Below are 26137 nucleotides of genomic sequence, written 5' to 3'. Positions count from 1 at the left end.
GCAATTCCTCGGCGATAATGCTTTTTTTTTGGACGGTGGAATAGGATGCATATTTGCACTTCCACAAAAGGCTTTCTCCGGATTTCAAAACACACACACACACACACACAGTGCGATAGAAATGTTGTTTCTCCTTCCTTGCCCTTTCATTTTGCACTGCGGTGTATTATTTATGCAACAATCGTTACAACTACCGAACTATAGCTTGCAACAAAAATAATAATGGGGGGATGCAAATGCAAAGGGGTTTTTTCTGTTACCGTATCCAGTATTCGCACTGTAGACAAATGATCAAAGTGAGCTCCACCACCATCATCACACACACACACACACACTTCCGCTGACAGGAACCAACCAAGCTTCGGGGAATTGTAGTTCCAGGTTGGGGCGGTGCAGATTTTGTGCGTGTGTGTTGCAGTCGGGAGGGAACTGCAACCAGAAGCAGATCATTTGCAATCGCTCTTTGCATGTGGAATGAATGGCTCAGACCCGGTGATAGACACCGGGGAGCTCCACTTCTTTGCTTGCAAGCTTGCAAGTGACCGACCGCCTCCACTTCTTGCAGCTCCTGCTGTAGGTGGGAGCAAAGCAAAGGTTCCTCTGTTCCTCTCTCGGGGCTTTGGGTTCGCCAGGCTTGGTCGCAGGCAAAGAGCAAAGAGAGGGCGCGGACATATTTTGGCGGCGGGAGGGAGAACATTTGTGTTTTGGTGTTCCCAGCAGTAAGCGGCGGGCCATGGCCGATCCTGGAGTCATTCGCAGGCTGGAAGAAACGGTGGTGAACAGGATTGCTGCAGGAGAGGTGATCCAGCGACCCGCTAATGCCATTAAAGAAATGGTGGAGAACAGGTGGGCTGGAATGCATTTGTCAAGAGCGACCCCTCCCCAAAAATAACCCATGCAACCGTGTGGCATAGATATTTATCTTGCATGTCATCAGTCTCCTCGGTGTGTCACGGTGGAATCGTTAAACTGCTAATATTTTTACATTATTTTTGTATGAATGAGAGGTGCATATTATGAATGGGGCCCTGACAGTAACAGTTGTGTGGGAAGGAACTGTAGATGCTGGTTTGCACCGAGGATGGATATAAAATGCTGGAGGAACTCAGCGAGTCAGGCAGCATCTCTGGAGACAAGGAATGGATGACGTTTCGGGTCTGAAGAAGAGTCTCAACCCTTCATGGCCTTAGGTGATTTCGTTCTGAAGGACTGAACTGTCAGAGTAGGTCTGCAACAGTGAAACAAGATGACACATCCTCTCTTCCTGTCTCTTGCAAAGACCCAATCCCCTACACTGAAACATAGAAAATAGGTGCAGGAGTAGGCCATTCGGCCCTTCGAGCCTGCACCGCCGTTCAATATGATCATGGCTGATCATCCAACTCAGTATCCCATCCCTGCCTTCTCTCCATACCCCCTGATCCCTTTAGCCGCAAGGGCCACATCTAACTCTCTCTTAAATATAGCCAATGAACTGGCCTCGACTACCTTCTGTGGCAGAGAATTCCACAGATTCACCACTCTCTGTGTGAAAAATGTTTTTCTCATCTCGGTCCGAAAGGATTTCCCCTCTATCCTCAAACTGTGACCCCTTGTCCTGGACTTCCCCAACATCGGGAACAATCTTGTAATCTTTTGTACTCTTATACCCTTCTCAATGAAGGCAAGTGTTCTAAAAGCCTCTTCGCCACCAATCTTCAACCTGTACAAATAAATTGTGTACCAACTCCTTCTACAAATTTGCTTGTGACGCTATGGTGGGCCGGAATATAAACAATGACGAGATGGAGTAGAGGAAGAAAATGGAGAGCTTAGTAACGTGGTGTTTAGACATAACTGCCCTCTCAATGTCAGCAAGGTGAAACAGCTAGTTATTAACTTGATGGATTGATCCTGTAGTGGCACCTAGTAGTTAGGCCACTCTTCCTAGGCGAACCCTCGGCAGTCGGGGGTCAGGTCACGGGGTCTACTGGTGTGCCCTTGTACATTATCACATGTGTCATGCCACAGTGAAGTTCTTTGTTTTGCATGCTAAGTTTGCCCTTCATTACGCATTACGCAAAGGGTGCTAACAACGTTACAAAGTGTTGAATGTAGTCCTTGCCCGACCTCCATCACCCAACGTGGATCCCATCCGGGGGTCATTGTTAGGGTAGAAGTAAACCTTTCTCCATAGGAGAGGTGTCTGTAACCAGAGGGCATAGATTTAAGGTTTGGAATAAAGGTTTAATGGAGTATTACCACTCTCTGGTTAGAGGCTGGGTTGCTTTGGACAAGCTGACAGGGTGATTGAGCAGAATTTAAGAATTGTCTATATAGGTATTTGAATTCCCAAAGCATGAAGATTCTGGAAGCTGTGCTTGAAAATGGGATCAGTATAGATGGGAGGTACACAAAAATGCTGGAGAAACTCAGCGGGTGCAGCAGCATCTATGGAGCGAAGGAAATGGGCGACGTTTCAGGCCGAAACCCTTCTTCAGACTGATGGGGATTCAGTATAGATGGGGATTTGATGGTCAGCATGAGCTAAGGAGCCCGTTTCATTTTCACAAAATTGTGTTAACTCTCTGATTGTCATGTGATTTTTGGTATTTGCTTATTATTGTCACAAGTACCGACATACATGAAAACCTTTGCATGCTTTCCAGTCAAATCATACTGTACATGAATAAACATGTCCAACAGTGGAACGAGAAAAATACCAGAGTGCACAATATGGTGTCACAACGTTAGAGAGAAAGTGCAGTCAAAAAAAAAAATTGTATATCGGACAACACCCTAGCTTATCGGAGACAATTCAGTAGTTTGATAACGGCAGAGAAGAATCTGTTCCTGAATGTGGTGGTACATAGTTTCCACCTTTTGTATCTTCTGCATGATGGGAGAGGAGAGAATAGGAAAAGGCAAAGGTGTAAATGGTGCTTGGTTATTTAGGTCAGTGGTTCCCAACCTTTTTTAGCTCATGGCCCCCTTGGGATCTTTAAATTTTTCTGCCCCCCCCCGACATTATTAGCAGAAAAAAAGTACTTCAATATTATAATACCTTCCATAAAAATATCAGTGTCTATTAATTGCACATATATTCTCTTTTATTCTATTCCACAAACATCAAAAATATTTCAACTACATAGATTTAAATTTATTAGAACTGAAACAGGGTGGTAGCTCTGTGGCCCCCTTCATTGAACCTGATCCCCAAAAAAATGATCCCAACCTAAATCCTAAATCCCCCAAAAAAATCTGTGGCCCCCCTGAAATTTGCCTTTGGCCCCAGGTTGGGAATCCACTGATTTAGGTTGCTGAAGTGTCGATGGGGGAGGGGGGAGGGGAGGAAGAAAAGTACTGATTTAATGAGGGACTGGGTGAATCCACAACCCTGCTGTTTTGGGCATTGCTGTTTCCAAACCAAGCTGTGATGCAGCTCGATATGATACTTTCTACAACGTTGCTGAAGTTAAGAATTGTTGGAGACATGCCAAACGTCCCATGTCTTGTTAAGAAGTAGAGACATTGCAGTGTGCTGCCTTGGTTGCAGCTTCAATGCAGTTGATGGACAGTTTGCGGTGATATTCTTGACCATCTTATAGAAATATATAAAATTCTCAAAGGATTGGATAGGCTAGATGCAGGAAAAATGTTCCCGATGTTGGGGGGAAGTCCAGAGCCAGGGGTCACAGTTTAAGGATAAGGGGAGGCCATTCAGGACTGAGATGAGGAAAAACGTCTTCACTTGAAGGCAGTGGAGGCCAATTCACTTGATGTTTTCAAGAGGGGTAAGATTCAGCTCTTAGGGCTAAAGAAATCACGGGATTATGGGGAAAAAGCAGGAAAGAGGTACTGATTTTAGATGATCAGCCATGATCATATTGAATGGCGGTGCTGGCTCGAAGGGCAGAATGGTCTACTCCACCTATTTTTCTATTTTTTTAATGTTTCTCTCTTGGGCATCCGGGCATGATATTCTTCCGATGCTGGTGAGACGCGAGGCCACAAACGGGAGCGGGGGCTCAGGGTGACCGGGTTGCCCGGACAGCTAAGAAGGGGGGGGGGGGGGTGATGGCTGTGGGGCGTTGACCCCTCCTCTCTTGTGGGGGAAATAAATAAATGAACATGACAGTGTTTTGTGTTTCCCATATGGAGCCGTGATGGGAAAGGGAATGGTACCGGTGGTGATAGTGGGCTTTAGAGAGATGCGGGGCCCTACCTCCCGGGCAGTGGCTACCCCCTCCCCTTTCTGGTGATTTTCTGTTTATATTGGGAATTGTTATTGGCAGAGGTTTTTAGTTTTCTACCTTCTTAGCGTTGTAGATGTGACATCAGTGTATTGACAGTTAACTGTGCCTTGTACTATTGTGCATAATTAAGCCTTGAGATGGTACCTTTCTAAGGTGATGTGTAGGTTTTACTTTTGTGTTCTTTTGGCATCTCTACAAATAGCTCATTTAGAAATTCTGGAACCTCTAGAAACATTTTTGTAAAGATTTTTTTTAGCTCTATGAAGTCAATTATTTCATGAAATATTTATCTTTTGGGGGTTATTTTACTGGTTATGTGTTAGAAAAATTCAAAGCTTCTGTTAAGTAAACTACCAGCAGAAAGCTAATGAATTAAGGGCCTGTCCAACGGGAATGCGCCTGCATGCGGCAAGCGCGACCTAGACGGTCTGTCCCATGAGCGCATGCGGCAAGCGCGACCAAACCAGCAGCGGGGGCCGCGCGGAGGTCGAGTGAGTGACATGAAGTTCGAGCGAAGTCCGCGGGAAGTTCGCGCGTGACGTACGGCGTCGAGGCGGCTGCGGGCCGGCAGGCCGTTGACGCGCGGAATTTTTGAACACGGTCAATTTTATCGGAGCCCCGCGTGATGTCGGGACCAGCTCCGCACAACTCCATACGACTCCGCCGATCGAAGTGGGACCGGCCCTAAGAGGCCGTACGGCTCAAGCGATCATGTTAGGTCGCGCTTGCCGCATGGAGTCGCGTGGACAGGCCCTTTAGGTCGCGCTTGCCACATGGAGTCGCATGCTCGTAGGACAGGCCCATAACTTTCAATTTATGGAAAATGCAGGAGCCCCCTGAAGCCCCTGGACCCAGCCCCTGGACCTAGCCGGCCTCTAGGACCCCCGGCCAATACTTCCTACTTTTTTTCTGGAGGTGAATATCATGCCTGGGCACCTTTGACTGGAGCATGTACTCCACCATGTTTCCTGTAGTCAATAACTAGCTCTTCCATCTTGCTGACATTGAATTAGAGGCTATTGCCATGGAGCCATGTTACTAAGAGTTTTCTCAATATCTTGCTCTAACTTCTGTTTATGCAGTGAATTTTCTCAATGATGGATGTCAAGTTAAATGGCCTGTAGTTTCTTCCCCCTTCTTGTACAATGGCATTACATTTGGAACTCTGGAACCTTTCAAGGAACTTTGGTAGATTCCAACCAATGCATAGACTGTCTCTGCAGTCACCTCTGGACAGACAAGCAAATATAAATATCGTGCCTATGAGCAGGTCAGATGCTGTACCTTGTGCTAAGTGATAGATATGCATTCTGTTTCCATAGTGCTTCTTCACTGCCTACAAGATCCATGTCAGGTGTTGAATATCCTCCGCTTACTTGGATGACTCCAGTGCAGTAATCTTAGCTTGACAAAAATCCAGGACCTGCTACATTGGCCTCCTAATCTATCAATTATTCATAGAGAGGGGCAGCATAGAGACAGACATAGATTTCAGCCTCCGTGTCTCCATGCCAAAGATCAAGTACCAAGCCACATGAATTATATTTTTATTCACCTGCATCCCCATTGACTCCCATCACTTTCTGATTTGGGATTTGAGATTGGGATGGTACATAATACTCTCATCACTTAGGCAATTTTGTTGGGCGACTACATGTTTAAACTTTTCCGGCAACCGTGGTGACAATTTTTGCTGAAGTAGGTAGTTGTCGCCAGGTGTCGTAGGTGAATTCCATTAAAATTAGTCCCTGGCAGTCGCGTAAAGAGTCGCCTTAGTGGGACAGGCCCATTAGAAATGAACCTGGGTGTCCGGAGCTGTGAGGCAGCTGCAGTAGCCACCGCACTGCTCTTTGTTATCTCTGTATCGCAACAGCACAGGGTGCAATCCACAAGAAGCAGCACATATAGAGCTACATCAAAAATTCGTCCCATTCACTTGATCCTGGCTTCTAGGGCAAGAGCAGCAATTACTCGGGAACATCAGCGGCCAAGTTCGTCAAGTTAATTTTTAGATTTTACGGGAGCCCGTTCATTTGTATGGGAGTCGTGCATTTTACCGAGGGGATGGTCTGAACACACTGTAAACTACAGTGACAGTCAGAAATGGCCAAGACTAGAGGGCATAGCTATAAGGTGAGTGGCAGTCGCGATAAAGAGGTGGAGGCCTGAACGCATTGCAGGGGTGGTGGTGGAGGCAGCGCCCTATAGATTAGAACATGAACCTGGTTTAGAGGGATCCGGAGAACTGTATCAGGCACTTGCATCATGTTGGGCACAAACATTGTGGGCTGAAGGGCCTGTTCCTGTGCTTTACTGGTTTAGTCCCTCACCCTGAGCACAGGATCGCCCCAGGGTTGCGTCCTCAGCCCCCTATTGTACTCCCTGTACACACATGACTGTGTGGCTAGGTTCAGCTCCAATTCAATAATTAAGTTTGCTGATGACATTCACTCAGACAACGATGATACCTGGCTTCTAGGGTGCCAGGAGCAGCAATTACTCGGGAACTGATCAGGACTTTAGGCATCATCCGAGTTCGTCACTCCATTGAGTATATTTGTGAGATTTTTAAATATCGGGAGTCCGCATTCATTTTTATGGGAGTCGCCTGCACTGGTGAGTACCGCAAGGCAGCGGTCTGAACACACTGGCAATAAAATTCAGTGACAGTCCGAGGATCCTACAGTGCTCCTACGCAGCGGTGGTGGAAAGCATCTTGTCCGGGACATTACCATCTGGTTTGGGAATTGCTCTGCCAAGGACAAGAAGGCTCTGCAGATAGTAGTGCGTTCGGTGGAGGGGAACTGAACGCATTGCAACAGGGTGGTGTGGTGGAGCAAATATAATCTTCCAGCGGCGTTTAGCCGCTACGAGGCCTATAGATTGCCACATGAGAACGAATTGGGGGAGTTTAGAGGCATATGGATCATGCCTTTCTCACCAGGGACAAACAGAACGTTTTTCCTTCTATATCATTTGTAAAAGAATTGGTGTTATCATAATTTGTTTGGGCACAAAAGTGTGGGCTGAAGGGCACTGTTCATCTCGTGTGTATGTGACTTTACTTGACTTGACTTATGCACTTGTACTGTCTGTTCTATGTACTTGTGCTGTAGCCATTGAAGACATATCTAACAGCGTTACCTTCTCATAGATGCTTGCAGACGGGCAATACAATTGTCCTTGTCATAGTCTATTTATTCTAAGAATTTGCATTTTCAAAAGATGAATAGACTTGTGTTCTGTGGTCACAACTTGCATTGCTATACACCAAACTAATATATCAGCCATATTTTCTGATTATCTTGGGTATATTCTGCAAGTTTTTTTTGAACTTCCCTTTGGTTTGATTATGAGAATATGAATTTTTTTTTTGTTCACAGTTTGGATGCCAAATCTACAAATATTCAAGTTATTTTAAAGGATGGTGGACTGAAATTGATTCAGATCCAGGATAATGGGACCGGTATCAGGGTAAGATCTCTTTAAAATAAAAAGCACACATGAGAATCTTTTATCTTGCTGACATTGAGGGAGGGGTTGCTGAGCTGACACCATGTTACTAAGTTCTCTATCTCATTCCTCTTCTCTGTTTCATCATTGCTTGTGATTCAGCCTACAACAATGGTGTCACCAATATAAAGAATGATTGTGGAGGTGGTGTTGTCACCTATCTTCCCTGACTGTGGTTTGTGGGTTAGCAAGTCAGGCATCCAGTAGCTGATATCTAGGTCTAGGAGTTTGGAAATGAACTCAAGCCACTCACTTATGTATCTTTTCTGCAACCTCTCAAGCATAATCACACCCTTCCAGTAGCATGTTGACCACCACTGCATACAATACTCAAAGCGCAGTCTAACCAACAATTTGTATAACTGCAACATGCCATCTAACTCCAATACTCAATTCGTCAACCAATGAATATATGCATACCATATACCATCTTAATAATTCTATCTCCCTATGTTTCCACTTTTTGGGAACTTTTACTTGTATCAAAGGCCTCGCAGCCTGTCTGAAGAAGGATCCTAGCCCAAAAAACTGAGTCTAAAGAAGGGTCCTGACGTCATCTATCCATGTTCTGTAGTGATGCTGCCTGACGCGCTGTTAGCGTTGAAACAGGCCCTTTGGCCCAACTAGCCCACACTGCGAACATGTCTCATCTATTCTAGTCCCACCTGCCTGCGTTTGGCCCATATCTATTTAATCCTATCCTATCCATGACCCTAGGTACACTAAAATTGCTGGAGAAACTCAGCGGGTGCAGCAGCATCTATGGAGCGAAGGAAATAGGCGACGTTTCGGGCCGAAACCCTTCTTCAGACTATCCATGACCCTGTCTGCATGTTTCTTAAACGTTGCGAGTCCCTGCCTCAACTACCTATTCCAGCAGTTGGTCTCATACACCCGCCACCTGGTGTTTGTAAAAATAAAATTACCCCTCAGGTTCCTATTAAATGCCTCCCCCTCCATCTTCCATTGCACCACTCATTTCCCCAAATGATTATCAGTCTTACTACATTTGCCATCTTTCCATTGCCTGTTTGACGAAAAAGCTGCAATTTTGTCCAGCACAATTTTAACTTTTTTTGAACAGTTTAAATGTGGGTTGTTTGCCCAACTATGTTTTATTTTTTACAATGTGCCATATTTTTTCATAAACAGAAGGAAGATTTGGAAATACTTTGTGAAAGATTTACTACAAGCAAGTTACAGAAATTTGAAGATCTTGCCGGCATCTGCACTTACGGATTTAGAGGGGAGGTATGTTTGAAAGTTGATTATAGTCCATGCCGTTCCATTCATTGTCTGTTTGTGCCTGGAAGTATCTTGTTGTGTAGCCTGTAATTAATTCCTGAAGAAAAAACGAATATTTGCCAGCTGCTTGGAAATCAATCCATCAATTCACGGTAGGTTTTAATATTTGTAAATGCATAATACCCGCCAGTGACGCAATAGTGCAGCAGGTAGAACTGCTGCTGCTGCTGCACAGCACCAGTGACCCAGGCTTGATCCTGACCTCCGAAGCTGTCAGGTGTGGGATTTGAACATTCCCCGTCGTGTGAAGATTTCCTCAGGGTGCTCCGATTTCTTTCCCCATCCCAAAGATCACTGGGTTTGCAGTTTGATTGGGCCTAGTGTAAGGAGTGGTTGCGAAAGTAGGATAACATGGAACTATTGTGAACGGGTGATTGATGGTCAGTGTGGACTCAATGGGCTGAAGAGCACTTTTCCAAGCTGTATCATGCAGTTCAATCAATCACTTACAAGATTGTGACCAAACTGTTTGGGGACAATTGAAATGGCAATTGGAGAATCACCATTATTATATGCATTATTTTAGCACTGAGCAAAAAGCATTTAAGGACTGACTAAAATATGATTTAAATCGGGTGGGTTGATAAATTGTTGCACTATGGATGGATCTGGGGGACTGGTTCGTAAAACAAGAGTATAATATGTCAATACAGCAAGCATTGAAAGAGATAGTCATACAGCATGGAAACAGGACCTTTGGCTCAACTTGCCCACGCCGACCAACATGCCCCGTCTACACTAGTCCCACCTGCCTGCGATTCACCCATGTCCCTCGAAACCTACCCTATCCATGCACCTGTCCAATTTCTTCTTAAACATTGCGATAGTACCTGCCTCAACTACCTGCTCTGGCAGTTCTTCCCATGCACCCAACCTTTTGTGTAAAAAAGGTTACCCCTCGGGTTCCTATTAAATGATCCCCCCCCCCCCCCCCCGTATCAAGAACAAGCAGACCTAAGTTTAAGGTGAGAGGGGAAATGGAAATCTGAGGGACATCTTTTTCACACAGAGGGTGTATGGAATGAGTTGCAGGGGAAGGTGGTTGTGGCAGAAAGTAGAACAATATCTAAAAGATATTTGGACAGTTACATGGATAGAAAAGGTTTGGGGGGGGGATATGGGGCAAACAGGCAGGTTGGATTAGTTTGGATGGGGCACCTTGGAAGTGATGTGTCATTGATTTGAATAGTATTAAAGGAAAATAACTGCAAAAGGTCTCTGCAACTTAAAAATACTCTTTTAGAACCAAGTGTACTGAAGAAGGGTTTCGGCCCAAAACGTTGCCTATTTCCTTCGCTCCATAGATGCTGCTGCACCCGCTGAGTTTCTCCAGCATTTTTGTGTACCTTCTCCTGAGATACTGTCTGACCTGCTGAGCTACTCCAGCACCCTGCGTTTTCCCTTTTAAAAACACACTTGTTTATCTCAATGTCATGTCCTGATGAGAAATTATTGACCTTAATGCTCCCCATGGATGTTGTCTGACCTGACAGTTTTTTGGCATTAACTTCTGCATGATGACAATCCCGGGAGAAGACAAAAGAGAGTGCCCAGTTATTATCGTGGTCAGAAGAAGGGTTTCGGCCCGAAGCTTTGCCTATTTCCTTCGCTCCATAGATGCTGCCGTACCCGCTTAGTTTCTCCAGCAATTTTGTCTACCTTTGATTTTCCAGCATCTGCAGTTCCTTCTTACATAGAAACATAGAAACATAGAAAATAGGTGCAGGAGTAGGCCATTCGGCCCTTCGAGCCTGCACCGCCATTCAATATGATCACGGCTGATCATCCAACTCAGTATCCTGTACCTGCCTTCTCTCCATACCCCCTGATCCCTTTAGCCACAAGGGCCACATCTAACTCCCTCTTAAATAGAGCCAATGAACTAATAAATAATATAATATAATAATTTTATTTATAGAGCACTTTAAAAACAAACATAGCTGCAACAAAGTGCTGTACATCACTAATCATTGACAAAAAAGTTAATACACACCAAAAATAACAATCAAAAGAAATAGTAGGAAAAGACATGTAAAATAAAGAAACATCAAAAACACCACAAACAGAAGCAAAGCTTCAGGCATGGTCAAAAGCCAGGGAGTACAAATGTGTTTTAACACTGGATTTGAAGATGGACAGTGAGGGGGCCTGTCTGATGTGCAACGGCAGGGTGTTCCAGAGTGCCGGAGCAGCAACAGAGAAGGCTCTATCCCCTCTGAGCCTCCGACTAGACCTCGGTACCTCCAGGAGCAGCTGACCAGCTGACCTGAGGGACCAGGCAGGAGCGTATGGGTGGAGCAGCTCAGAGAGGTAAGGCGGGGCGAGCCCATTCAGAGATTTAAAAACAAATAACAGTATCTTAAAATGAACTCGAAAGTGCACCGGGAGCCAGTGGAGGGAGGCCAGAATTGGCGATATGTGCTCCCTCTTTCGAGTCCCTGTTAAAAGGCGAGCAGCAGCATTCTGAACCAACTGGAGACGAGCCAGTGAAGGACGAGCAACACCAAAATAGAGCGCGTTACAGTAATCCAGCCTAGATGTAATAAAGGCATGGATTACCGTCTCAAAATGCTGCCGCTCGAGAATGGGCTTCACCTTCGCCAGCTTCCTTAGGTGAAAGAAGCTGGACTTAACCACCGCGCATATTTGGCGATCTAATTTAAAGTCATTGTCCATCCTAAAACCCAGGTTCACAACTGTTGGCTTCACGTACCTTGACAATGGACCTAAATCAACAAATGGAGGTTCACGGCAGCCATTGGGATCAAATAAAATCACCTCTGTCTTCTTTTCATTAAATCCAAGAAAGTTTAGGGCCAGCCAGGACTTAATGTCATCAAGACAAGACAGAAGCGATTTTACAGAAAAGGCGTCTTCCCCCCTCAGCGGTAAATAAAGCTGGGTATCATCTGCATAACAGTGGAAAGAGATGCCATGCTTTCTAAGGATGGAACCCAGAGGAAGTATGTACAGCGAGAAAAGCAGAACTGGCCTCAACTACCTTCTGTGGCAGAGAATTCCACAGATTCACCACTCTCTGTGTGAAAAATGTTTTTCTCATCTTGGTCCTTATCCTTAAACTGTGACCCCTTGTCCTGGACTTCCTCAACATCGGGAACAATCTTTCTGCATCTAGCCTGTCCAACCCCTTAAGAATTTTGTAAGTTTCTATAAGAAACTTCTTGAACAGTTATTATCCTGCAGCTGAGTTACCCAATTCATCACAACCTGTTGCTTTTGGCCCTTGCATGTACTCAACGAAGAAAAACTATTGTAACAAGATAAATTCTGGACTCTCAAATCTGTTACTGAAGAGTGATCCATTCTTGGTTATAACTACTTTTTTAACCTGAAAAGTAAATGAATCCATTGGTGAATGAATAAAATTTATTGCACTACTTGCTCCTGTCACTGAATTAAAGAGCAGCGTTTAAGAGGCATTTAGACAGACATGTAAACAGGTAGGAATGCGGATGTTCAGCTTGTCCCTGTACTGTAGTTCTATCCATGTTCTCCAGAATTGCTGTCTGACCTACTGAGTTATTCCAGCATTTTGTGTTTTTTTCGCTCTCAGGTCCTACTAGCATCTGCAGTTTCTGTGTCTACTTTTCCTTACCCCTAGCTAGCTTTCGCAGCTTCCTCCCACCAACTCACACAGAGGCTGGTGGGTAAATGGAACGGGTCTCCAGAGGAAATAGTTGAGGCAGGTACTGTAATAATATTTAAAAGACATTTGGACAGGTTCCTTGATAGGAAAAGTTGGAGGGATGTTAGCAAAGGCGTATAGGTGGGACTAATGTAGACAGGGTGGGGAAGTTGGACCCAAGAACCTGTTTTTGTGCTGTATGACTATTTCATCAGAAGGGCTCCGATCCAAAATGTCATCTGTCCGTCTCCCTCCACAAACTTTGATTTTTTTGCTCAAGATTCCAGCATCAGCAGTTTCTTGTGTCTCAAAAACACTGCCCATGTTTACTGTTGTGTCAACAATTGGTGCTCTGCTTTGCAATACCATCAATCACAGTGTAGTCAAGAGTTCTGCCCATTAGAAAAGACTCTGGCAAGTTTCTTGAGTGTCCATGTCATTTCTACCTTTGCATTTTGTATCAATCTTTGGGTCATTACTGGGGAATATCATGGGGAGTCGATCTCTTGATAAGTTCCTGGCTTTCCAGCAATTGAGAATATCTTTCAGGCTGTGATGTTGATACAAATGCATTATCTTATGAGAATACTTCCTCATTTTTAGGCTCTTGCCAGCATAAGCCATGTGGCACATGTCACGGTAACAACAAAAACTGCTGATGGGAAGTGTGCATTGAGGTAAATAATTTGATTTTCGAATGCTGTTTAAAGATGAGTGTGCTTTTGGAACATTTGTAACTTTGTGGCCATAAACTCGTGGAGAGCATGACAGAGGTTTGTGGATTTGTTCATTATGACATTCCACTTGGACCTGAGAATGAAAGTGTGTTGATGGCGTGCTCTAAGGAAATGTTCCGTGACGGCTGATGATCTGGTTGGACTTGTCAATAGGGGTTTACTTAAAGCACCCAGAAGGAGAGAAAAGTATTTTTTTCCCCAGCACTTGAGGCAGGTCAGTGGCACAGCTGGTAGAGCTGCTTCCTACAGCACCAGAGACCTGAATTGGGGGCGGGGAGGAGTGTGTGGGCAGGGGGGGGGGTATGTGGGGGGGGGGGGGTGTGAGGGGGAGGGGTGTGTGTAGGCGGGGGGGTTGTGGGGGGAGGGGTTGTGGGGGGGAGGGGTGTGTGGGGGGGGGGGTGTGTGGGGGGGGGGGGGGGGTAGGGTTTGTGGGGGGAGGGGGTGTGGGGGGGGGGTGTGTGGGGGGGGTGGGTTGTGGGGGGGGGGGGTGTGGGGGGGGGGGTTGTGTGGGGGGGGGGGGGGGGGGGAGCTCAGAGAAAAGACGGGGGAAGAGCCATGGGGGAGAGGGGTTTATCACGGGAGAGGGGGCAGGAGCCAGCAAGGGGGACCAGAGGGGAAGGGGCTGGAGCTGCGGGCCGTTATGATGGCCCCTAATGTGGTCCGGAGTGGATACGAATGTGGGATAACATCGAACTAGAGTGATCAATGGTCGGAATTGACACGGTGGGCCAAAGGGCCTGTTTCCATGCTGTTTCACTAAACTAGATGAGGTAATAGGATGATTTTTGGAACCAGCCATCCAGGTGTGAGTTGTCCACAAGTAATTTAGAGATATAGCCTAGAAACAAGCATTTTGGTCCATCGAGTCCTTACTGACCAATGATCCCCCGTACATTAGTTCTATGTTATCCCAGTTTTGCATCCTACACACTGGGGGCAATTTACAGATGCCGATTAACCTACAAACCTGCACGTCGAAGGAAACCGGAGTGAAAGTTAGTGTGGTTATTCTCCATCTTATTTAGCTTATTTAGTTGAATTTGCTATTAACCTCCATTTTGTACACAGCATGCTGGTAACAGTTTAAAATATTGGCCAATTTAGGCGGCTGCAAAAAATCCTGAACACAGAGCTTGTAATAAAACGACCTTCACTGTCTCAATGAGAATAGAGATAAGGGATGTTCCCAGGAGTCTGGAACTCTAATACTGATACCAGCAAGCTGTAAGAAGAACAAGGGAGGGAGAGAGAAAACGGGGAATTACAGACCAGTTAGTCTAACATCAGTAGTGAGGAAACTGCTAGTCAGTTATTAAAGATGGGATTGGAAAGTGGAAAGTGGTGAAATCATTGGACAAAGTCAGCATGGATTTACGAAAGGTAAATCATGTCTGACGAATCTTATAGAATTTTTCGAGGATGTAACTAGTAGAGTGGATAAGGGAGAACCAGTGGATGTGTTATATCTGGACTTTCAGAAGGCTTTCGACAAGGTCCCACATAAGAGATTATTATACAAACTTAAAGCACACGATATTGGGGGTTCAGTATTGATGTGGATAGAGAACTGGCTGGCAAACAGGAAGCAAAGAGTAGGAGTAAACAGGTCCTTTTCAGAATGGCAGGCAATGACTAGTGGGGTCAATGCTGGGACCCCAGCTATTTACAATATATATTAATGATTTGGACGAGGGAATTGAATGCAACATCTCTAAGTTTGCGGATGACACGAAGCTGGGGGGCAGTGTTAGTTGTGAGGAGGATGCTAGGAGACTGCAAGGTGACTTGGATAGGCTGGGTGAGTGGGCAAATGTTTGGCAGATGCAGTATAATGTGGATAAATGTGAGGTTATCCATTTTGGTGGCAAAAACGGGAAAGTAGACTATTATCTGAATGGTGGCCGATTAGGAAAAGGGGAGATGCAACGAGACCTGGGTGTCATGGTACACCAGTCATTGAAAGTAGGCATGCAGGTGCAGCAGGCAGTGAAGAAAGCGAATGGTATGTTAGCATTCATAGCAAAAGGGTTTGAGTATAGGAGCAGGGAGGTTCTACTGCAGTTGTACAGGGTCGTGGTGAGACCACAACTGGAGTATTGCGTACAGTTTTGGTCTCCAAATCTGAGGAAGTACATTCTTGCCATAGAGGGAGTACAGAGAAGGTTCACCAGACTGATTCCTGGGTTGTCAGGACTTTCATATGAAGAAAGACTGGATAGACTCGGCTTGTACTCGCTAGAATTTAGAAGATTGAGGGGGGATCTTATAGAAATTTATAAAATTCTTAAGGTGTTGGACGGGCTAGATGCAGGAAGATTTTCCCGATGTTGGGGAAGTCCAGAACAAGGCGTCACAGTTTAAGGATAAGGGGGAAATCTTTTGGGACTGAGATGAGAAAAAAAAAATTTACACAGAGAGTGGTGAATCTCTGGAATTCTCTGCCACATAATGTAGTTGAGGCCAGTTCATTGGCTATATTTAAGAGGGAGATAGATGTGGCCCTTGTGGCTAAAGGGATCAGGGGGTATGGAGAGAAGGCAGGTGCAGGATACTGAGTTGGATGATCAGCCATGATCATATTGAATGGCGGTGCAGGCTCGAAGGGCCGAATGGCCTACTCCTGCACCTATTTTCTATGTTTGACTGTTTTTTCTATTTCACCTTGGTGACCTAGTAAAGTGACTTAGTACAGAAATTTTTGACTCTTTGATTTATTCTACTATCCGAGTGGAGTGAGCTTTAACACCGTAGCACCCAGAGAAAACCCAGTCGGTCACAGGGAGAACGTACAAACTCCTGTTTGTACAGACAGCACCTGTAGTCAGGGTCGAACCTGTGTCTTTGGCGCTATAAGGCAGCAACTCTACCGTTGTGCCTTATGCAGCCCTTACAGGATGAGAACTTGGTAGCCAATCCTCAATGTCTTAACAATGAGCATGAATGGGAAGTTCCAAATCAGCTATTTTGCTTGAGGCAGTAATGAAGAAAGGGGATAGTAGTTTAATTATGTTTGTTTTCTAGTCATTTATATAAACTTGCTTTTTTTTTTTGGAAGATGTAACTACTGTGATGGGAAATTAAAGGCTCCACCAAAACCATGTGCTGGAAACCAAGGCACACAGATAACGGTACGTCCCTCTTCAATACTATATTTCTTCTTGTGATATTTCTCGATCTTTGTTCCATGGGCTCCATTTGAAAACAACCAAATTCCACCTGACTTTTATGCAACTTTGCTCATTTTGTTTTCTTTTATAAGACTTGTGGGCTCCTCTCAAATGTTGAGAGGATTGTCATTATGGTACAGTTAAAAGCAGTAAGAACAAACTCAATTTTGGACCTGTATGTATGTTTGGACTACAAAAATGCTGGAGAAACTCAGCGGGTGCAGCAGAATCTATGGAGCGAAGGAAATAGGTGACATTTCGGCCCGAAAACGTCACCTATTTCCTTCGCTCCATAGATGCTGCAGCACCCGCTGAGTTTCTCCAGCATTTTTGTGTACCTTCGATTTTCCAGCATCTGCAGTTCCTTCTTGAACACTGTTTGGACTACAGTTGAAATGATACATCCACTTGTGTTCACTGTAGAAAGGATATGATGGGGTTGGGTGGATGCTGAGGAAATAGTGATGGTTGTATAACAGAAACGAGTCCTTGGTTCCACCATGCTCTGCTGACCTTTTTCGCCCATCTTCTTTTCCTCGCACCTTAAGTCTAAGCAGTCTTATGTTTGATACTTCTAACATGCAAATAAAGATTTTGATTATCTACCCTATCTATGCCTCTTATCATAAATCTTAGTTCACAGAACTACATTCTGTACCACAGTTCCGGACAACATGTCCCAGCTACACTTGTCCCATCTGCCTGCCTAACTGATTCTTATATGTTGAGATAGTCCCTGCCTCAACAACCCCCCCTGGCAGCTTGTTCCATACACCCACCACCCATGACACAGTTGAATTATGTCACAGCTCAGTTTGTCCTTAAAACCACTCGGCCCAGATATATTGATAGTGTGTTCTGATTTATTGAAGTGCTGTTGGAATATTTAGTGCAGTGACATGATGTTGACATATCCTTACAGGTGGAAGACCTCTTCTACAATATTGCCACACGCAGGAAGGCTCTCAAAAATCCCAGTGATGAGTTTTCCAAAATCGTGGAAGTTGTGAGCAGGTTTTAAGAATTGTATTAATATTCTTGATTGCACCTGAGCAGCTCAGTTTTAATGGAATTTATTGCTTTATTGCTTTATAAATGAAACTGCTGAAGGATACGAGGATGTGATCTATGGTCTAAGATAGTGGTTCTTAACCTGGGGGTCGTGACCCCCTATGGGGGTCGTTTGGGGCTTTGCCGGGGGTCATGAACGGGACACAAATAACATTAAGGGGACACAAATACCATATCAATTTGTTGAGCCCAACAATGAGGAACCTAACAAAAGTACATACCACACACAGTATTTTGTTCGTGTATGCGCGTACTGGTGCCAAAAAGGTTAAGAACCACTGGTCTAAGATGAGAGGTGAATAATTTCACTTTAGATGAGATTAAGGTGTGATTAGACTCGCCCTGGGTGGACTTGCTTGACTTGTATTTTGGCCACCTACAAGTGGCTTGAATATCTATAGTACTTTAGAGCTGGCAAATTCAGCTCACATTGGCTAGATGTGGAATATTTTGGAAGGGGTAGGCATTTATTCGCTCAGTAAAATTGCCATTACTCTTGAAGTTTTGAATTAATATAATTCGAAGGGGGGAAGGAGAGAAGTAAAATAACATTAAATCACAAAGTGCTGGAGTAACTCAGTGGGTCAGACGGCACCTCTGGAGGACATGGATAAACCATGTTTCGAGTCGGGATCCTTCTTCAGACTGATTGTCGTGGTGGGGGAGTGAAAACTAGAAGAGGATTGGGGATGGACAAAGGCTGGCAAGTGACAAGTGGATACACGTGAAAGGTGTTTTATGATTGGCGGATGGTTTGACAAAGGGCAAGGATGAATAAGCAAGAAATGTGAGAATAAGGGTAGTAGAGGCACAAACTGTGAAGTCAGAGGAGGGAATGCAGGTGGAAGTGGATGAGGGGAAGGGGAAACGGACAAATGGGTGAACGGCCAGGTGGGGCACAAGAAAGAGAGAGAGAAAAGGAGGAGTGGGGGGATCCTTGCAGGATAGTTTGTTTTCTCCGGGTGCACCATTCCTCTCACATTCACTAGATGTACAGGTTTGAAGGTTAATTGGCTTTTGTAAAATGCCCCCAGTGAGTAGGATAGAACTAATGTTAGACGGTGCAGACTCGATGGGCCAAAGGGCCTATTTCCACACTAAATCTCTTTTTCTTTTTATAACAACACCCTTAGCAATGTGTTCCAGGCTCCCCAATATTCTGTGTAAAACAAAATCTCCATTCAACTCTATGAAGGGTTTTGGCCCGAAACGTTGCCTATTTCCTTCGCTCCATAGATGCTGCTGCATCCGCTGAGTTTCCCCAGCTTTTTTGTGTACTCTCCATTAAACTCCCCCTTCTCACCTTATAGCTATGCCTTCTGGTGTTGGACATTTCCACCCGAGGAAAAACATTCTGATTGTCCACCCTATCTATGCCTCTCATAATTTTATATATATTTCTATTGTGTCTTCCCTCAACCGCTGACGTTCCATAGAAAATAATCTGTTTATCCACTCTTGTAACTGAAACCCTCTAATGCAGGCAGCATTCTGGTAAACCTCCTCTGCATCCTCTCCAAAGCCTCCGCATCCATCCTGTAATGGGGCGATCAGAACTGCACACAATACTCCAGATGCAGCCTAACTAAAAGTCTTATGGAACAGCATCATGACTTCCTACCAGGAAGTCGATTGCAAGCTACTGAAGTGGACTGTTCTTCCAGTTTGCGTATGGCTTCAATCTGGCAATAGAGGAGGCCCAGGACAGAATGGTCAGTGTGGCAATGGGGAAAAGGAGTTAAAATGGTTCGCAATTGGGAGCCAAACAAAGTAACCCTTCCTGTGCCCACCTGGATGTGCACACATTTCTCCCCTTCCCCTCATCCCCTTCCACCTTTATTCCTTCTGCTGCCTTCACAATTCACACCTATCCTTAACTCACACTATTTTGTCTTTTCTTCTCTGACCTTTGACCAACCACCTGCCAATTAAAACACCCCCTCACCTGTCAGATCACTTGGCAGACTTTGTCCCATCCCCACCACTCTTCTAACTTTTTCACGCCACCCCTTATTACAATCTGTCTAAGGTTGCCCATCCATGCTCGAGGTGGGTTAATCCAGCACATGTTTGCTTTCCAGCTTTTGGTATGCTAGCCTTTATAATCAGAGCATTGAGTATAGAAGCTGGGATGTAATGTTAAAAATTGTACAAGGCATTGGTGAGACCAAATCTGGAGAATGGTGTACAATTTTGGTCGCCCAATTATAGGAAGGATGTGTCAATCAGCGTCTTTATTCTCTGGAGCGCAGAAGTGCAATTCCTTGTGTCTAACATGACTTCAGATGGTAGCGGTGTGGAATGAGCTTCCAGTGGAAGTGGTGGAGGCAGGTTCGTGTGATAGGCATCAGGCAGGTGGGACTAAGGAAAAAAGTCAGATCGTATTGAGGGCCGAGACCTGTTTCTGTGATGTATAAATCTAAAACTCTGCAATCCTTGTGTCTACAAATGAGATCCAATTTGAGGAAACGATTAAAATCTAAAACTGAATCACAAACGATCCAATTTAATGCTCAGCAGAACCAGGCGGTAATTTGGACATTTTATGTTGGAGGCTGGCAGCTTCACACATGAACAGTTTAAACCTTGCTCGTGGTGTTTCCTAAATCTCTGGAAATATCAATTCATGTGAAACTGTAGGCCGTTGTCAGGATGTTGGTTCCATGCCCATGCAAGCTCTCCACTCTCACTGAAATCAAAGCATCAGGCCTCAATTCTTAAGGGGTTGGACAGGCTAGATGCAGGAAGATTGTTCCCGATGTTGGGCAAGTCCAGGACAAGGGGTCACAGATTAAGGATAGAGGGGAAATCCTTTAGGACCGAGATGAGAAGAACTTTTTTCACACAGAGAGTGGTGAGTCTCTGGAACTCTCTGCCACAGAAGGTAGTCGAGGCCAGTTCATTGGCTATATTTAAGAGGGAGTTAGATGTGGCCCTTGTGGCTAAAGGGATCAGGGGGTATGAGGAGAAGGCAGGTACGGGATACTGAGTTGGATGATCATATTGAATGGCGGTGCAGGCTCGAAGGGCCGAATGGCCTACTCCTGCACCTATTTTCTATGTTTCTATGTGGTAACATTGGATTCCCTCCATCGTTGTGCAACTCCTGACATGCTTGTCATACAATCAGGATGACTTCTTACAGGAAAAGAATCCCTTCCAGATGGTCTGTTGAAATAGAAAAATCATTTTCACTTTTAAGCTTCTTCTTGTTCTTCTTGTGGAGATAGTATGCTGGACCTAGATATCCAACCAATTAATTTTATTATAATGGTTGTACTTGTTGCTTTGGGCAGATGAACACAGACTTCACAACCTGCTTTGTGAAATAAAGTTTATTTTAAAACTAGTTAGATGAGGGGCTTTATTCTTTGGAGCGCAGAAGGTTAAGGGGGGACTTGATAGAGGTTTTTAAAATGATGAGAGGATAGACAGAGTTGATGTGGATAAGCTTTTCCCACTGAGGGTAGGGAAGGTTCAAACAAGGGGACATGACTTGAGAATTAAGGGACAGAAGTTTAGGGGTAACATGAGGGGGAACTTCTTTACTCAGAGAGTGGTGGCTGTGTGGAATGTGCTTCCAGTGAAGGTGGTGGAGGCAGGTTCGTTTTTATCATTTAAAAATAAATTGGATAGTTATATGGATGGGAAGGGAATGGAGGGTTATGGTCTGAGCGCAGGTATATGGGACTAGGGGAGATTATGTGTTCGGCACGGACTAGAAGGGTCGAGATGGCCTGTTTCCGTGCTGTAATTGTCATATGATTATATAGGTGGAGATGCTCGTTTGAAAATTGATTTGTGTTTTATTGAAATCTTGGTTAACCTTACTTTACAGGTATGCAATTCATAATTCAGGAGTGAGCTTCACCGTGAAGAAGGTGAGCACTAGATGGGTGGACAATTGTTTCCTCTTGAAATCATTGAATCTCAAACAGCAGAAAAGGTCATTTCAACCATCTTCCTCATTATGTTCAGCAATCATTCATTCTAATATTGCGGCTAAAATAAGTGATGAGTACATAGAATTGTAACTTGATTTGCTGACATAATGTTAACTCAATCTATCTGATCCTTGCTTAATCTTTGTGCCAAGGTGAATAGCTCTAACTTCTCCTCTCTACCCATTCAGCTAAAGCTCCTCTTTCCTGGAATCATTCTGATCAATTTCAACTGTAACCTCTCCACAACGCTGTATTAAAGTGTCCAGAACAGGGAACAATGCTCCTATTTTGGCCAAGCCCATTAGTAAATGTTCTTTGTACATTTTTTTGCTTGTGTACTTTTTAAATTTAGATCAGGGATACAGCGCGGAAACAGGCCTTTCGGCCCACCGAGTCCGCGCTGCCCAGCGATCCCCGCACATTAACACTACCCTACACACACTAGGGACAATATACAATTATACCAAGCCAATTAACCTGCAAACCTGTACGTCTTTGGAGTGTGGGAGGAAACAGAAGATCTGGGGGAAAACCCACGCAGTCCCGGGGAGAACGTACAAACTCCGTACAGACAGCACCCGTGGTCAGGATCGAACCCAGTTCATCGGCGCTTGAATGCAGCAACTCTATCGCTGCCGCCCCCTGAGCCTTGATTTATGAAACCTGGGATTCTGTTCATTGCTGTGACCATTTCTGGACTAAACATTGATGACTTATGCACCCACAGACAACCGTATCATTCTGTTTATGTATCCCTCTTTCAAATAGAGAGGAAATAAAAATAATTCAAATTGTGTTACAGGGATACATTGCTGAGATCAAGAATTCATATATATAGATTATAATGCATGCGGGCAAAAGCTTTAGGTGAAAATCAAAAACTGCAGAACTAGCAAACCTTAAATAAAAAGATAATATACTGGAAACAAAAGGCAGGTCACGTGCATTAAAGAAAGAGGAACAAGATTAACGCTTTTGAGGGCAAAAACCTGACACATGGCTTGTGCTGTTTTGGAAATCAGGCAGAAGCAGGCTCGTCTCGTACTGTCATGAAATCTAATCTTTGTCGTGTAGTACCAGTTCTTCTGTGGGACTCCTTGTAATGATTTGGAAGTGTGTGGATTTCCCAGAGCTGTTTAAGGGCCTGTCCCACTTGGCGATTTTTTCTTCGGCGACTGCCGACATCATTGACTGACGTACCATGTGACGGAAAAGGTCACGGCGTGATAACATATTGACGCGCGGTGTTTCCTCGAGTGTCGCATCATTTTTTTTGTCACCGCTGGATTTTGAAATGTTCGCAATCTTTCAGCGACCCTGATACGTCAGTCAATGACGTCGGCAGTTGCCAAAAAAATCGCCGTGGGACAGCCCCTTTAGTTACCATCAAACTCATCTGCAAAATATTATAGGGAGCAAGTGACCATCACAGAAATACAAACTGGGCACAACATGTTCAGGTGGACAAATAGATTCCATAAATTGAATGCACAGCATGGAAGCAGTGACCAGATTAGTCTACTGCCTGCCATGTGTGACTTGTGCTGCACTCCAAACACGTACAGGTTTGTAGGTTAATTGGCTTGGTGTAGGTGTGAATTGTCGCTAAGGTGTGTAGGATCGTGTTACTGTGCAGGGATCGTTGGTCGGCATAGGCCGAAGGGCCTGTTTCCGCGCTGTATTCGTGGTCGACTGATGGCGCAATGGGCTAAGTGTTCGGCTGGCGACCAGAAGATAGCCGGTTCGAATCCCGCTTGGAGTGCATACTATCGTTGTGTCCTTGGGCAAGACGCTTCACCCACCTTTGCCTGTGTGTGAATGTGTGTGAGTGATTGGTGGTGGTCGGAGGGGCTATAGGCCCAGATTAGCAGCCACGCTTCCGTCAGTCTGCCCCAGGGCAGCTGTGGCTGCAGAAGTAGCTCACCACCACCGAGTGTGACTGAGGAGTGAATGAATAATGCGATGTAAAAATAATATTTTTAAGCGCCTTGAGTATCTAGAAAGGCGCTATATAAATCCCATCCATTATTATTATTATTATTATTATTATTTATAATCAAAACTAAACTGCCTCCCACTACTGTTCATTCAATGCGATCATCATCTATTCCCTTCCCTTTTATGTGTTTATCTAGTAATTTAATTGCTTCTCCTTTTGCGTTATGTCTTTGATTGTTGCAACTGTGAAAAGTGTTTATTGTTTGTGTGTTTGGTGTTCTTCATTTAGCAAGGTGAAACTGCTCCTGACGTGAGAACATTGGCCAACGCCTCAACACTAGACAATATTCGAACAATCTTTGGAAATGCAGTGACCAGGTATGGCCAGTTTATAAATGTTGCCAGTTACCTTGTTCATTCAAGAATCATAATGATCCCATACAAAGCCAGTCCCTTTGGCCACTTTGTTTCCATCAACCACCCACTTACACCCATCATTCATCTTTTATGCACCTCCTCCCACATTCCCATCAGCTCCACTAAGATTCTATCAGTCAGGGTGTGACTAATTCTTCGACTAATTAACCTACCATTGCACAGGTCTTTGGGATGGGCAAGGAAACCAGAACACCCAGAAGAATTCCATGCAGTCACAGGGAGAAATACCACATAATCCATTTGTCAGGATTGAACCTGCATCCCCAATTATGTGAGGAACCTGCTCAACATGCTTGAGGTGCCTTATCCACATTTAGGGCTTCGTCCACTACCCTGTTGCCCAACATCAAACTGGCCACTTTGCCATTTTTGAGGACGTAACTAGGAAAATGGACAAGGGAGAGCCAATGGATGTAGTGGATGGAATTTCAGAAAGCATTTGATAAGGTCCCACATAGGTGATTAGTGGCCAACATTAGGGCACTTTATATTGGGAGTAGAGTGCTGACATGGATAGAAAATTGGTTGGCAGACAGGAAGCAAAGAGTAGGGATTAATGGGTCCCTTTCAGAATGGCAGGCAGTGACTAGTGGGGTACCGCAAGGCTCAGTGCTGGGACCGCAGCTATTTACAATATACATCAATGATTTGGATGAAGGAATTCAAAGTAACATTAGCAAATTTGCAGATGACACAAAGCTGGGTGGCAGTGAGAACTGTGAGGAGGATGCTATGAGAATGCTGGGTGACTTGGACAGGTTGGGGGAGTGGGCAGATACATGGCAGATGAAGTTTAATGTGGATAAATGTGAGGTTATCCACTTTGGTATCAAAAACAGTAAGGCAGATTACTATCTAAATGGTGTCAAGTTGGGAAAAGGGGAAGTACAACGGAATTTGGGGGTCATTGTTCATCAGTCTATGAAAGTAAGCATGCAGGTACAGCAGGAAGTGAAGAAAGCGAATGACATGTTGGCCTTTATAACAAGAGGAGTTGAGTATAGAATTTTTCGAAGATGTAACTAGTAGCGTGGATAGGGGAGACCAGTGGATGTGGTGTATCTGGACTTCCAGAAGGCTTTCGACAAGGTCCCACATAAGAGATTAGTATACAAACTTAAAGCACAAGGCATTGGGGGTTCAGTATTGATGTGGATAGAGAACTGGCTGGCAAACAGGAAGCAAAGAGTAGGAATAAACAGGTCCTTTTCAGAATGGCAGGCAGTGACTAGTGGGGTACCCCAAGGCTCAGTACTGGGACCCCAGCTATTTACAATATATATTAATGATCTGGATGAGGGAATTGAAGGCAATATCTCCAAGTTTGCGGATTACACTAAGCTGGGGGGGCAGTGTTAGCTGTGAGGAGGATGCTAGGAGACTGCAAGGTGACTTGGATAGGCTGGGTGAGTGGGCAAATATTTGGCAGATGCAGTATAATGTGGATAAATGTGAGGTTATCCATTTTGGTGGCAAAAACGGGAAAGCAGACTATTATCTAAATGGTGGCCGATTGGGAAAACAGTAGTGTCATGGTACACCAGTCATTGAAGGTAGGCATGCAGGTGCAGCAGGCAGTAAAGAAAGCGAATGGTATGTTAGCTTTCATTGCAAAAGGATTTGAGTATAGGAGCAGGGAGGTTCTACTGCAGTTGTACAGGGTCTTGGTGAGACCACACCTGGAGTATTGCGTACAGTTTTGGTCTCCAAATCTGAGGAAGGACATTATTGCCATAGAGGGAGTGCAGAGACGGTTCACCAGACTGATTCCTGGGATGTCAGGACTGTCTTATGAAGAAAGACTGGATAGACTTGGTTTATACTCTCTAGGAAGATTGAGAGGGGATCTTATAGAAACTTACAAAATTCTTAAGGGTTGGACAGGCTAGATGCAGGAAGATTGTTCCCGATGTTAGGGAAGTCCAGGACAAGGGGTCACAGCTTAAGGATAAGGGGGAAATCCTTTAAAACCGAGATGAGAAGAACTTTTTTCACACAGAGAGTGGTGAATCTCTGGAACTCTCTGCCACAGAGGGTAGTTGAGGCCAGTTCCTTGGCTATATTTAAGAGGGAGATAGATGTGGCCCTTGTGGCTAAGGGGATCAGGGGGTATGGAGAGAAGGCAGGTACGGGATACTGAGTT

The 26137-nt window shown here is 44.7% G+C and overlaps 2 protein-coding genes across 5 annotated transcripts in view; one reads left to right on the top strand and one right to left on the bottom strand.

Annotated features, from left to right (window-relative positions):
• The window catches only part of LOC129696088 (TPR and ankyrin repeat-containing protein 1-like), a 121959-nt gene extending 121490 nt beyond the window's left edge, over positions 1–469 (bottom strand). For 2 of the 4 annotated variants that reach the window (XM_055633505.1, XM_055633506.1), the window contains exon 1: positions 261–469. In XM_055633505.1, the coding sequence (XP_055489480.1) occupies positions 261–469 (209 nt within the window). The remainder of the gene's footprint in view (positions 1–260) is intronic. The other 2 variants (XM_055633508.1, XM_055633507.1) reach the window with 1 other exon arrangement.
• The window catches only part of mlh1 (mutL homolog 1, colon cancer, nonpolyposis type 2 (E. coli)), a 55556-nt gene continuing 29870 nt past the window's right edge, over positions 452–26137 (top strand). The window contains exons 1-8 of the mRNA XM_055633518.1: positions 452–846; positions 7619–7709; positions 8901–8999; positions 13303–13376; positions 16492–16564; positions 17526–17617; positions 21513–21555; positions 23846–23934. Coding sequence (XP_055489493.1) covers positions 734–846; positions 7619–7709; positions 8901–8999; positions 13303–13376; positions 16492–16564; positions 17526–17617; positions 21513–21555; positions 23846–23934 — 674 coding nt within the window. The 5' untranslated portion in view covers positions 452–733. The remainder of the gene's footprint in view (positions 847–7618; positions 7710–8900; positions 9000–13302; positions 13377–16491; positions 16565–17525; positions 17618–21512; positions 21556–23845; positions 23935–26137) is intronic.

The sequence above is a fragment of the Leucoraja erinacea genome, chromosome 4, assembly GCF_028641065.1.
Source record: "Leucoraja erinacea ecotype New England chromosome 4, Leri_hhj_1, whole genome shotgun sequence".
Lineage (NCBI taxonomy): Eukaryota > Metazoa > Chordata > Chondrichthyes > Rajiformes > Rajidae > Leucoraja > Leucoraja erinaceus.
Note: the sequence above shows the minus strand (reverse complement) of the source record. Positions and strands in the feature narration are given on the sequence as shown.